Source organism: Rousettus aegyptiacus, unplaced genomic scaffold (genome assembly GCF_014176215.1).
Source record: "Rousettus aegyptiacus isolate mRouAeg1 unplaced genomic scaffold, mRouAeg1.p scaffold_m13_p_3, whole genome shotgun sequence".
In the NCBI taxonomy this organism is placed as follows: Eukaryota; Metazoa; Chordata; class Mammalia; order Chiroptera; family Pteropodidae; genus Rousettus; species Rousettus aegyptiacus.
This window is the reverse complement of record NW_023416306.1, coordinates 29630426-29643646: the sequence shown is the minus strand read 5'-3', so window position 1 is coordinate 29643646 and position 13221 is coordinate 29630426. Positions and strand designations below refer to the sequence as shown.

The 13221-nt window shown below is 38.9% G+C and overlaps 1 protein-coding gene across 12 annotated transcripts in view; it reads right to left on the bottom strand.

Moving 5' to 3' along the window:
• RNF38 (ring finger protein 38) overlaps nt 1-13221 on the bottom strand; it is a 104907-nt gene that overhangs the window by 36474 nt on the left and 55212 nt on the right. Inside the window, exons 1-2 of one of the 12 annotated variants that reach the window (XM_036238393.1) lie at nt 8783-9177; nt 1093-1140 (exon numbers count right to left, since the gene is read on the bottom strand). The exons of 1 other annotated variant lie outside the window; for it this stretch is intronic. Coding sequence is in view for 3 of the 11 variants with exons in the window: in XM_036238390.1 (XP_036094283.1) it covers nt 991-1140; nt 8371-8379 (159 nt within the window). In the remaining 8 variants the exon portion in view is untranslated. Of the gene's footprint in view, nt 1-990; nt 1141-8370; nt 8725-8782; nt 9178-9295; nt 9452-13221 lie in introns of those variants that run through there. 10 more of the 12 variants (XM_016130299.2, XM_016130295.2, XM_036238390.1 and 7 more) reach the window with 10 other exon arrangements.

Here is a 13221-nt window from a genome sequence, read left to right as displayed (position 1 = left end):
TTACACTGTACTACTCGTGGCCAAAATCTTTCAAATTGTGCATGCTTTTCTAATTTTTAAAATACTTCATATATTCGAGTTATAAAGTATAAGGCAGACATGTGTAATTTTAAAGAACCTATCCAGTTTAGAAATCAACTATTACCAAAACTTCTGAAGTCTCCGCATGGCCTTTCATATCATATCCACCTGCTGTCCCATACGTGCACCTTGGGTTAAACCTCTGAATCAGTGCTTAGTATCCCTTTGCTTTTCTGTGATCTAACCACATACGGTACTCCTCAATACTACACTGTTTAGTTTCTGAACTTAATATAAACGGTATCACGTTTTGTGTATATTTTGTCATTTTGAGATTCATCTATATTGATGCATATGGCCGTGTAGATGATTCTTTCCTTTAGTATTCTACTTATTATGTGAATATACCTATAGACTATCCTCTCTCTTTTTGATGAACATTTGGGCAGTTTCCAGTTTTTTGCTTTTATTTCAAGCAGTGCTGCCCTGAATATTTTTGTATGTTTCCTGAAGTACACTTAGTTGGTATTTTAATGTTTCTGGGAAAGTGGTAGCTTTATGAATTTATTGCTCGGGGTTTTCCTACAAAAGTGACATACTTGTACCTCCATAAAAATAAGCCATATTTAAAATTAGAATCAAAGTGCCTCCTATAATTTTTAAAAATTTAAAATTAAGGTGTAATTAACATACAGTAAAATCTACCCTTTCAGTCTACAGATCAAAAACAAGAATATTAAGTGGTCAAATAATAAACAGCAGCTCAAGAGAAGACAAACATTCTTCAGAAAAGCTGGCTGAAAAAGTTTTATTAAAGAAGTCCTCTAAGAAGAATATTTATTCCCACATACAACAGAAAACAAGAAGAAAGAAGATATTGAGAATTTTGTTTCAAGCCTTCCTAGGAACAACTTAGAACGTATCTGTGACTTTCAGCCCTGTGTAGGGAAAGGGTAAATATATAAGAACCTGGAAGAAAGCTTTGAAGTGAGCATCCTCTTGAACGGTAGTGTTCTGATCACTTGGGAGGAGAGGGAACAGGCTCTGAAGTCTCACCCTTTCACAAATCACCTTGTTAGGATGGCCAGGTAGAGGTGCTGAATTGGCCCCGGGAGATATCTGGGAAAAAGAGGGAGAAGAAAAGGATAGTTCATGGCTAGCGCACCAATGTGGAGAATCATGCCTATGAAGGACAGTCTGGATTTTCTAGGTATTTGATTTTGTTAGCAGAGACTGGAAAGAAATTAAAAATTAATCTTAAACATCAAAACAAATATGAGGATGGCAAAGATTGCCTCTGGCAATGGATCGCTAACAAAAAGTTAAAGCAAAGCAGCACTACTCAAGAATGCCAACTCCTTCATGTTTCTCATGTAATATCTATTGATATCTTTTCTGTTGGTATTAATTCTGAAATCCTCAAGAATACAGACAAGACTTCATGCTAAGAAAACCTTAGGTAAAAAATATATATCTTAAGCACTAAAAGATAAGTGTCTGCTTGGACTAAGATTAATACTTTTTCTCATTCCATTTTTTTTGTTGATCTTCCAAATGATTGTGCAAAGGAGGATAAGAGATTTCAAAACATTTGTGGCAAAACTTTTAGAGATCATAGGTATAAAAAACAAGCCTATGGAGATCTCAGTTCTATTCAACACAAACCTAGCAACCTTCCTAAGAAATAAAAGACAAGATCATAAGCCCCAAAGTAAATAACCGTATGTTTTAAATGCATGACTTGACTAATCCCTTTAAATTCATCTGTAAATATACTCAGTCTGTAGCATTTTAAATCATGGACATCAAACTGGACATCACCTGTTCCACTGTGCTGTGGAGTGAACTGCCCTTGGGGGTTAAAGTTTATGAACCTGCTTGTCTCTACACTGAAGATCATGTGCTTTAAGGCTGTCTTCGTTTTAGTTTCATTGCCACATTCATTCCCTCACATGCAATGTCTATTCTGTGACAGCCTAAACCAAAAAGATAGGCATGGTTCCTTACCTTCAAGAAGTAGATGCTATAAAAAATAAACAAAAAGAAATCTGTACAATATAAAGAGCATCATCTATGATAATGGTACATACTGGGTGCTATGGAGAGGTACCTGGCAAGAGACAGCAGACTAGTCAGAAAACTGAGAAATATTCAGTATGGCTGCTCAGTAAGGATATAGCCAAAGGTAAAAACAGATCATGAAGTGGCATGCTACTTATATTAACCACCCTGCTATATAAACTTCCTTAGCCCCTTTACAAATTTGTTTCTGGTTTGCTTTGAGCCTGGTAAACATATTAAACCCATGTCTGTTGGTAAGAGTAAGATTACTTTCAAAGACCTTCCTAGGGCTAAAAGCAAAACACCTGAGGGCAATAACTTTAGAACTCAGTATTGCTATGCAAAATGTTCTGGACAAGAACTAAAGCCTATCTCTCTACTACAAACACGAATGTGCTAATATCCTTTACCACAGCGGTCCCCAACCTTTTCGGCACCAGGGACCAGTGGCTCCTGTGAGACTAATGCCTGATGATCTGAGATGGAGTAAAGGCAATGAGTGATGCTAGTAGCACTGGGGAGTGACTACAAATACAGCTGAAGCTTTGACGGCTTGCCTGCCACTCGCCTCCTGATGTGCTTGCCACCCAGTACCTAACAGACCATGAACCCATTTACTCCACGGCCCACAGGCTGGGGACCTCTGCTTTACCACTGTGATGAAGTATGAATTGCTAAATCAAGGAATATTTACTGACTGCCTCCTATAAGCGAAGAGTTACACTAGGAAAGAACAGATCCCATCCTCAAAAAAGTTTATCCTAATTAAAAAGAGATGCAAGCAGCCAATTATAGGATATTTTAAATGCCATAACAGAGGTAAAAATTAGAGGTAGAAGTCTTGGATTTATTTGATAACAGTAAGAAAAAAATTCATAGGAAAAAGTGTACTTCATATTCTTGACTCATTCAATCTAAAGAGTGCTTTTACCACTTAAGCAATTCTCTCCTCAAAATGGTCTGTTCCTTTATGTAGATTTCATAGTTTTTTTGCAGTATTCTTAAGCTCATAATTTGCACAGTAAGTACCTTTGGACAATGTTTTAATAAGGCCATCTGCCTTCAACTATCATACCTAAAGCAGTCTGCATGAGTAGCACTCTTAAAAACTGCTAGTACAAGTAGTTAGCTGGGAAAACAGAATCAGAGGGACAGGTTTCCTCTCTTAATTCTTTGTTCCTTTGAAAACTTAAGATTTCAGTAACATATTAAGTAAAAAACTGGCAAACCCTGGCCTCTGTGATCACAAGTTAATAATTTTGAGGCCTATTCCTTTCCTACCCACAATTTCCTTTGGTCAGAAGCTCCATTTGCATATATAAAGGGAAGACTAACCATACAAAGAAGAAAAGCTGTATTCAAATCCTATAGTTAATTAGTTAATACAGATCTGGGTCGAAAAGATAGATGCGTTTGAGCAAAACCAGATGCCCCCCCACAAAACAAACCCATACGCAATCATTTTGTGTGTGTATGGGGGGATAGAATCTAAGATGGCTTCCAAGATTCCCACCTCTGGTGTGCATCTGCTGTATAATCCATCCCTTCCCTGGTGTGTAGGCAGGACTGTAAATACAGTGAACGGTATTCCTCTGATTAGGTTAAATTATTTGACCTAAATTATACAAACCCCTTCACAGAGGTGAAGGGATTTTCAGATGTAATTAAATCCCAAATCAGTTGGTTTTAAATTAATCAAAGAGATTACCCTGGTTAGGCCTGACTTAATCAGAGAAAGCTCTCAAAAGAGGAGCTGAGCCCTTCCTGAAGAGATTTTCCTGTCTGCCCTGCAGGCTAAGCTGATATGTGAGAAGGCATATTAAGGGACCATGTGAGAGAGACCTGATGGCACTCTAGGCACTGAGAATGGTCACCAGTTGACAGCAAGAAAATGGGGGACCTTCAGTCCTACAATCACAAGAACCATATCATACCAATGACCAGTAATCTTGAAAAAGGACTTCAAGTCTCTAATGAAATCACAGCTCACATCAGGTAAGACCTTGAACAAAGAACCCTACAGCTAACCCATACCAGGACTCCTGATCCACGGAAAATGTTTAGATAAAAGATTTGTGTTTTAAGCTTTCACATTTGTAGTAATTTGTTATACACAATCGAAAACTAACACTATGTATATAATAGAATAAAAAGTTATTGTACCACACTCAAATTTTATCTAGAATTTACCTAGAATTTTAGCTCTGTTAATTTTTGAAAGATATAAGACATTTTAACCTAAGCAAATATAGCTGTTTTTAAAACTTAATCTGGTAATAGCTAACTTCATGCCAGGAACTGAACTAGGCTCTCTGATCTTTATATACTGCAAGTTAGTTAATCTGGCGTGCTTAAAGCCACACATCTCATAAATACCAGAGCCATAATTTGAAGCCAAGTCTGTCTGGCTCTAAGGTTCATACTCCATCCACTAAACCACCTTGTAGGTTAAGAATTTTAAAAGTAACATTCTTCTTTACAATTTAGTTGTTATTAATAACTAACAACTATTCTACAAGGCCTAATTAAAGATATTTTAAGTATTACAAAATAAATTTGTTTCCTTTTAAATTGTTTCTGGCATAAATTTCCACTACTTCCCTAATTCTCCCTGTTAAAATTACTGAGGTTATACTATATCTGTAAATTGATGCAATTCTGTTTTTCTCTAACCTGGCAACCTTTGAGAATTACAAAGACATGGTAACTTCAGCCTTCTCTCAGGATGCTACTTATACTCAGAAAATCATGCCAAGAAAACATCCCTAAAATGAGATTAAATCTTCAACTCACACATTTCTTATTTTTAATGTTTATTTACATATAACTGTATGACTAATCCACAACAGCATAATTGAGAAAAGCACTGTTCATTAAAACTAAAGTTACAGAAAACTATTTAACCTTTTAAACTATTTAACCAATACATTACACTATTTTAGGGCATCTTTTGTTTAATGTGGCCTTTCCCTATCTTGGTAACCAAAATATAACCAAGAATTTAACCTTTGTCTTGGAGAGTGTAGTATTTATCAGTTATTGTGCTAAAAATAACATAGGACTTAGGTCAAAGTATTGTGCCAGAACTTGCCTCCTCCAAAATCACTTCTAATTACAGCTTTCTTCTTAATTCATTTACATTTATCTCATAAAGGTGAGGCAGAAGATGTGCAGGTATGTGACATCTAAGCTAGTATTAAGTAATGTACTTTCTACAAAATAAATTGCTCAAAGGCCCAGTCTTCTCCAAAATAGCCACATTACTCTCCAGGAAAAAAAAAAAAAAAGAGTTCACTGTTACTTGCTAGTAATACCAATTGGTCAACAGCACTCAAATTATAACCTAATAGAAGGGAAAAGTGAAACAAAAGATGAAGAGTCAGTGCTTAGTGTTGACTCCAACCAATCTCTTATTTCTCTGGGTCGGAGTCTGGGTACCTAAAAACGAAGAGGTCAAATCCAAATTATCTAAAAATCTACATAGTCTCACTGCTTCCATGATGGCAAGTGTTAATCACCTAGAAAGTAATCAGATAGATTTTATTAACAACTTAAAACAGTTTGAATCAGTAATGTTTCTTTTGATAAATTCTCAGGTTATACTCCCAAATATGGGAAAAGCTATATGTACAAATGTGTTCATCACAGCACAGTAATAGCAGCAATTTAAAAGAGAACTTAAAAAAAGAGAACTAAAAGGAACCTAAATGTTTAACAAGTATTTGCTAAGTAAGATTATGGTTATCTGTGCCTGGTAGTCCTTAAACTAGACTGTACTACCTACCAGGTGAAGATCATTACTGTCCAGCATGGAGGCAATCATTTTTCAAATTCACTATTACTCCCATTGATAGGCCTGTATCTTTCTGGAAGCAGAGTGGAGCTAGGATTGGTGAAAGTTGCCGAAAGGTTCCACCCTTTCCCCACCCATAATTAATGGCAAGAAAGGGAGAAGGGTGCAACTAAGGTGGTCTCTAACCATTACATGTGTTGAGAAGGTGGACATAAAGATTAGGAGAAATAAGTTACACATTCTTTTAATAAATAGTTTCTTTCCTTCCCTTCCACAATCAAGATGCGCCTACAGAAGAATTCTTTAAGAAAATGTCTAAAATCATTTTACTTAGGCTCATAACCTCCTAGTAGATTGCTCTAAAGTATTTCATCAAGATTTCTCTCTAAGAATCACATGAACATGGAAAATATCTACACCATGACCAGTCGAAATCAACACAAAAATTATAAACACGCACACATATATGCATATGTAAAGAGGAAGTGTGACTGAGCTCTTTATGATTCTTATTAAAAATCACAATTCAAATTTATTGTATGTCTATCTATCATGTGCTAGATGCTGTGAATAAGATGGGAAAAAAGAAATTGTCCTTGCCCTCAAAGAGAGTCAGTCTAGTGAGGGGCAGGCACTTCAACAGAAACTAAATGAGGACAATAGGGCCCCCTACCAGAGGGGTTAGATGTAAGGTGTCCAAACAAGGGGCAACGGTAAGGTGTTCAAATCCATAAAAAAGGAACATGAAAAGGTATGAGTGCAGGGAAAGACTATGAGCATATGTGCTCAAATTTCTCACTTGTTAAGTTACTACGCAGAGTTCAAATATCTGCTTGATCTCCTCCAGATAATGTCACATTAGGAATTTACATTTGTTGAATGAACTAGACTAGAACTATAGGGTTCAAACGTGTGTTTACAATCTGTATGCTCTCTCCAGGGAAAGATAAAGCAAGCCATGAGTTAACCAAAGTAGAACAGAACTAAAAATGAATGTCTGATATATGTGATTAATAAGAAAACAACCAGAAAACTAGCAAATATCACAGAACCATTGCAGGACTAATCAAGAACTACCTTTCCAGCAAAATGCATTACAAAATGGTGGTGGCCTAAACAAAACTGGGGCAGCACAAACAGAGAAATAGATGGAACAGACTGGAAATAGAAGACAAAGATAATCTTAACCAATAATCTTTTCATAGTAATAATTTCACAGATTTTTAGCTAAGGATTTCTCACCCATTTGTCCCACCCACGGCCTAGGAAAAAATAGTAAAAAATGAGTACAAATAAAAACAGTCTGGTGATATAACTAAAAGACTCATCTAAAGCTGTTGGCAGAGACAATAGATCTACACTCTACATTATGATGCTAACAGAGTCTGGTATGTCTGACTATGCCATCCTGTCCATCCTTCATCAAAAATCAAGCTGCTCTAGTAAATTCCCAATACTTACCCAGATTAATACTTGCCAAGTTAGTTTAGCTATAAAAACGGGGTGGGTACATAAGCCTCAACAAGTACAGAAACACAAACTACCTTTTAGAATCAGAGAAGACATCGAAGCAGAGGCTAAACAGAGATCATTTAAATCCAACTCTCATATTTTACAAATAAGGGCCTGAGGCCCACATGGCTAGACTGTGGCAAAACTTGACTCAAGTATAGCTTTTAAAAGGCTGCGAATTCTCTCAGAAATGAGTCTTTTAGAAAATTATAGAAATCAACTTAAAGTTGAATGCCTGTAATAGACTTAAGGCTTAACAGGCTTCTAAAAAGTGAAATATACTACACCAATATATTTATAAACCAGCAAGAACTGGGGTACAGGATATGTGAAATGATACAATTCTCACTTGAAAATCCAGTTAATGATTTCATTTTTTGATTGCCAGTACATCCCAGCTTCATTGCGACTGATTTGACACCTATATTTAGTCTTGTATTGTTTCTTCTACAGAAGTCCAATTTCTACAGAAGTCCAATTTCTTCCATTAGACTGTGTTCACCAAAGGCAGGTACAATTTCGGTTTGATGCCAACTGTCCCTAGATACTTATTATTCTGATTTCATAAAAACTGTGTGAATGGATTTTTCCTTTTTAAATTTAAGTTACTAGGGCTATTCCTTGCTATTTAAAGAAATTTTATGGCAAATATGTTAATAGTACCTGGAATCGCAGCCAAACAGAATCTAAACATGCTTGCAATTCTAAGGTAACAATTGTGTATGAGTTGCATACACTTAAATTTCTGTACATTAAGTGCGTCTCATTAAGAAAAAAGGCAATTCATATGATGCCAGCAATGATTACATGTTTTTGTGTTTCTGTTTACGATGGAATAATTAACATACCCAACTTAGTAACAGCATACATCATTTTTGAAGCACAAAGAAAAAGCGAAGTCTCTTACAAGTCCTACACACGGAAATGAAAACTTTATTCTTTGGCCCTCAATAATTTGAAAAACTCAACAGTTCAAAACCAACCTCTCTCATTCTTCAGCCCTGAAAGGAAGAACTTCTATCCTCTGAGAACAAAACACAGCCTGTCCAGAAACCCGCCGCGATAGAAGGACGCAAGAGAGGACCCTTCCGAACTGGTTCCGCGTTCTCCTGGGTGACATCATTTCACCTGCGCCTCGGCAAAAAGGGAGGGAGCCAGAGAGCCAGGCCATCTGCCAGACGGCAGCGGGCTGGCGCTCCTGCTAGCTGCTCCCGCACCTCCTCACTGCCGCCCCAGGAACAAAGAGCGGCGGGAGACCAGGCCGCGCCCCTCCAAGCACCGGACAGCCAAACCTCTGGCCTGGTTGCCAGGCACGACCCAGCCGGCGCAACGGCCTGCCTGCGGCTCGGCCTGTCCCACCCTTGCGCGGGAACCAACGGCTGCTGCTGCCACTACCTGCAAGGGAAGGCTCCGCCCTGCAGGGCTGCTCCCACGGCTCCTCGCTGGGCCACCGCCTCCTATTGTGACTGCTCGCCCAGCCAGTGGCTAGCTCGCCAGATCCCTTGTCCCCGGGGCTCCTCACCCCCGGAACCCGGGCTCCGACTGAGGCGCTGTCACGGCGTTTCCTTCCTCCCAGCACCATCACACGGGCCGCGCCAGGAAACGACAGCTGCACGCCCAGAGCTGACACAGTCGGCTAACGCCTCGGTGGCTCCATCCTCTCTGCCCCCGCGCCCCAACTGCCGGGGTCGCTGCGCCACACCACCCCTCAACACTGCACGCGGGACCCCGCCCCACTGCACCCAGCCTCGGTGCTCACGGACCAGGCTTGCCGAACGCCTGCGCACTACCCTCCGCTGCGCGCGCAGGCGACGCCCCTCGCTGCTAGGCCGCAAGATGCGCCAGCAGGGGGCCCTCCCACTTCTTGGTTCTGTGTCGCCCCCGCCCCGCCTCCTAGCCGAAACAAACCTAGTGAACCCAGCGCACCAGACCGCCCGACGCTCCGCCTCTTTCCCCCTTGGCTCAGCTCCGCGCTTGGGGAGCCCCCTTTGTTTCCACCCCACTGGAGAAGGGGCGGGGCGGAGCTGGGCTGCGTGGTACGCGCAACTCAGACTAGTTCCGGCAACAGAGCTCACAGAGCTCACTGCGCCGCACCCAGCACAGCCCATCCAGCGCCGCCTCCCCGCACCCTGACGCTGGACAGCGGGCGGGGCCGCGTCTCCCAATTGGTACACTTCTCTCACTTAATTGTTACTGGTCCGTGCCTCCCATCTCCAAAACTCGGCAATCAAACAGTAACTGACCTCACTCAAGTTCATAATATGTATTTATATGACCCGAGAAATTTTTACTGATGTAGAGGAAGGTGATCAGTCCAAGAATCTTCACAATGAAGCAGGTAGGTTCAAACCCAACTGTCTGACTGCAAGGCTGAATTCAAAGTGACAGTTATTCACACCGTGCTGAAGATGGGAAATGAGATAGGTACGAAAACCTATGCCAGCTTGGTGACCTGGTCACGTTCAAGATCTAGAAGAGGAAAAGTAAGACCTTTCGTAAAAGTACAATAAATAAAAAGGACAGTTAAGTGGTATCGGATGACAGGAAGTCAGCCAAGGGGACATTATGGAAGAAGTGTGCTTACGCAGACAGGAATTAGATGACATATTCAAGGATAGTAATAGGATTTTACAGTGATGCAATCAGCAAAAACCCCAGGTTCTAGTTCTTTTGGCATTACTTAAACCACCCTCCTTCTTGCTCTAGACTCAGCTGCTTCCGGTAGAAAATTAGGAAATTAGACTAAAATAATGTTCCAGGACCCTCTGAACCTCTATGTATGAATAATACTATATGGTAATTATTCATCTTTCATATCAGACTGAGCGCTGGGACTCTGTTTTGACTAACACCAAGGTCCAAAGCTACAGCCTGAAACACAACAGCAGGTGCTTAGCAACTGTTCAATCTAAGTTCCAGCAATAACATCATAGGCTTTTACAATTCCTGGGCAAAGAAAAGCTAGAATGAGATAACAGGTTCCTATGAACGCAACTCCTCCCCTAGTTCTTCCACACCACTATCATGAAGCTCAATTATATAGCTGACTCTTCTCCTAAAACACTCTCTACCAGTCTTCCAAAGCAGCCAATTTGGAGATGATTACATAAAATTTTTACGATTTTCCCCCAATTCATGGTACAGAGTCATAAAACCCAGCCAAATCTTTAGATGCATCCAATGTAATCTGTTCCTAACCTCTGAATCCTTCACGACTTCCTCTCTACTGCTGTGGATTGACCTAGCATTACAGATCTTCCAGCAGAAGCTCAGCTATCCAAGCTTCTTTACATAATATCACCCTAAAACAGCTTTGCATTTATACTTAGATATGGGCTATATGATGAAAGGGTAAAAGAGGTGGATTAGGGAAGGGGAGGGAAATTACTATTAGGGAGCTGTCCAATCATAAAAGTCAGATTCCCCAAGTGCTAAATCTCAGTAGCAAAAATATACTACAGTCCTTCAGGATTCCTAACCCTTAAATTTATGTGAATCCCCCTGGGCTTCAGCCAATCCTTTGTGATGCAAACTCCTTGAGATCCTTCTCAAATGGTTAAGATGTAAACAATGCTCCCACACCTCACAGTTGGATAGTTTAAAATTTGTACTGCTATTTCTTCTCTGATTTCCTTAACCAGAAAATCTGGTACCCTGCTTATAAACACCCAATGATAAGCTTTAAAGTGGGCCACTTGTACCAGAGCAGTTGCTCAATTCCAGTCCACCTATAATTTTATTAAGTGTCCAAAAAATGGGAAGCCTTATTGGAGAGGTGTTCAATAAAACTTTCTGCAATGATGGAAATGTTTGACATGGGCATCATCCACGGGTAGCAACATGTGGCTACTGAGCACTCGAAATGGAGCTAGTACAACTAATGAACTGACCAGGATCAGTTTAAACTGCCACATGGGGCTAGGGGACAAAATTGCACTTCCGTAAATAGTTGCTTGTGATAACAATGTCTTAAGAATTCTGAATGAAAGATTATGCTTTCAAACAGGTTTTCACAACAAAAGTGACAACTGACTACTAAAAACCTCTTCCTGAGGTACCCAAGTCATTTAAGTCTACTCGGAAAATAAAAATACAGGTATCCCCCCACTTTTCAAAAGTCTGCTTTACACAACTTCACTATTATGAAAGACCTACATTAGTACCCATTTCGTTAACTGAAAGAAATCTGAAGAGGATTTTCGCTTTTGAAAAAGGAGAAAAGTGAATAGCGTTGAGCAGCCATTATAGAGGCAATGCACCCCAAACAGCAAAAGTGGCACTGCCAAGCTTACCCTGGCAACTACTCTCAGCATCAAGCTGCCACAGCTCTAAATTGTCTAAAAAGATCTCTGCTTTATCTTGATTTATTCTGTGCATCCATTAGCAAGATGTGTCCTAAGGTAGTTGCTTGAACACTTTATGCCATTTTGGCTTACGAAAGGTTTCGTAGGAATGGTTTACTTTCAGATAAGTGGAAGAAACCTATATACCAATACGCCGCTTACCAAATAGGAAAATACTGTGAAGTTCCTTCAAGTGTGTCTCTGGTCGTTGGGATTCTTTATCATTCTAATATATGAGAATAATAGCTTAGGTTTTGATTGAGTTGTACTAGATCTAGAGATGAATTAGGGGTACTGAATCTTTACAATAATGACTTTTAATCTATGATCAAATGCATCCTTATATTGCCTGAGTCATTAATTTTTTTCAATAATGCTTCATAGTTTTCATAGAGGTCTTGCCCATTTTTGTTCTTAGGTTTATTCTAGGTTTTATATGTAATTATTAGTTCTATATATAATATATATACAAACTATGTATACAATCCTGTAAGCAGAAAATAATAACTATTCAATTTCTTTCCAACACACATTTTCCTTCTTTGTCTTACTCCACTGGCTAGGACCTCTAGTACAATACTAAACAGACACGGTGAGAGCACGCATTTGACTTATTTCAAAACTGAAAAACTTTCAACATTTCACCATTAAGTATGATGCTTGCTGTAGGATTTCTGTAGATACCTTTAGCAAATCGTCTTTTATTTCTACTTTGTTAAAAGTTTATCATAAATGGGTGTTTAATTTTATCAAATGTTTTCGCATCTATGAGATAATCTTATGATTTTCCTGTTAATGTGTGAATTACATTGTTGGTTTTTGAATATTAAACCAATTATACATTCCTAATAAAACCATGTCTTCTTGTATTACCTTTTTTATATATTGTTCGATTTGGTTTGCTATTAGTTTGTTTAGGATTTTTACATCTGTGTTCTTGAGTGAGATTAGTTGTCATTTTACACTTTTGTAATGTCCTTGTCAGGTTTTGTTTCAAAGATTATGCCAGCGACAGAAAATGAAATTGGCAAGTGTTCACTCTTTTGCCATTGACTAGGAGAGTTTCTGTAAAATTGGTGTTATGCCTTCTTTAAATGTTTGGTAGAATTTGCTAATTAGTCAACTAAACTTGGAATTAAAGTTCTTTAGTACTTATGGATTTCTTGTGAGATTTTCTGTCTTTTGCTTATTTCCAACAAAGGAACAACTAAAATCTCAGGATATATATAAGGAAGATCTCATTCTAAAATTCACAATCTGTTTCTAGAAAACTATTTTGCAATCTTATGCATCTGAAGGGTACTATGTGCTGGAAATACATTTTCAAGTACCCTGCATAAGAATCATAAATAAATTTTACATAAGTGATATTTAACAGTCTGCCAAACAGTAAATATAAAAGTTGGTTTTGTGTTCAATCTTGCATTTCTAGACTTTGAAGAATATCTAAATAATGGTTATCTGAAGGATCTTTATACAAAAGAGGGGACT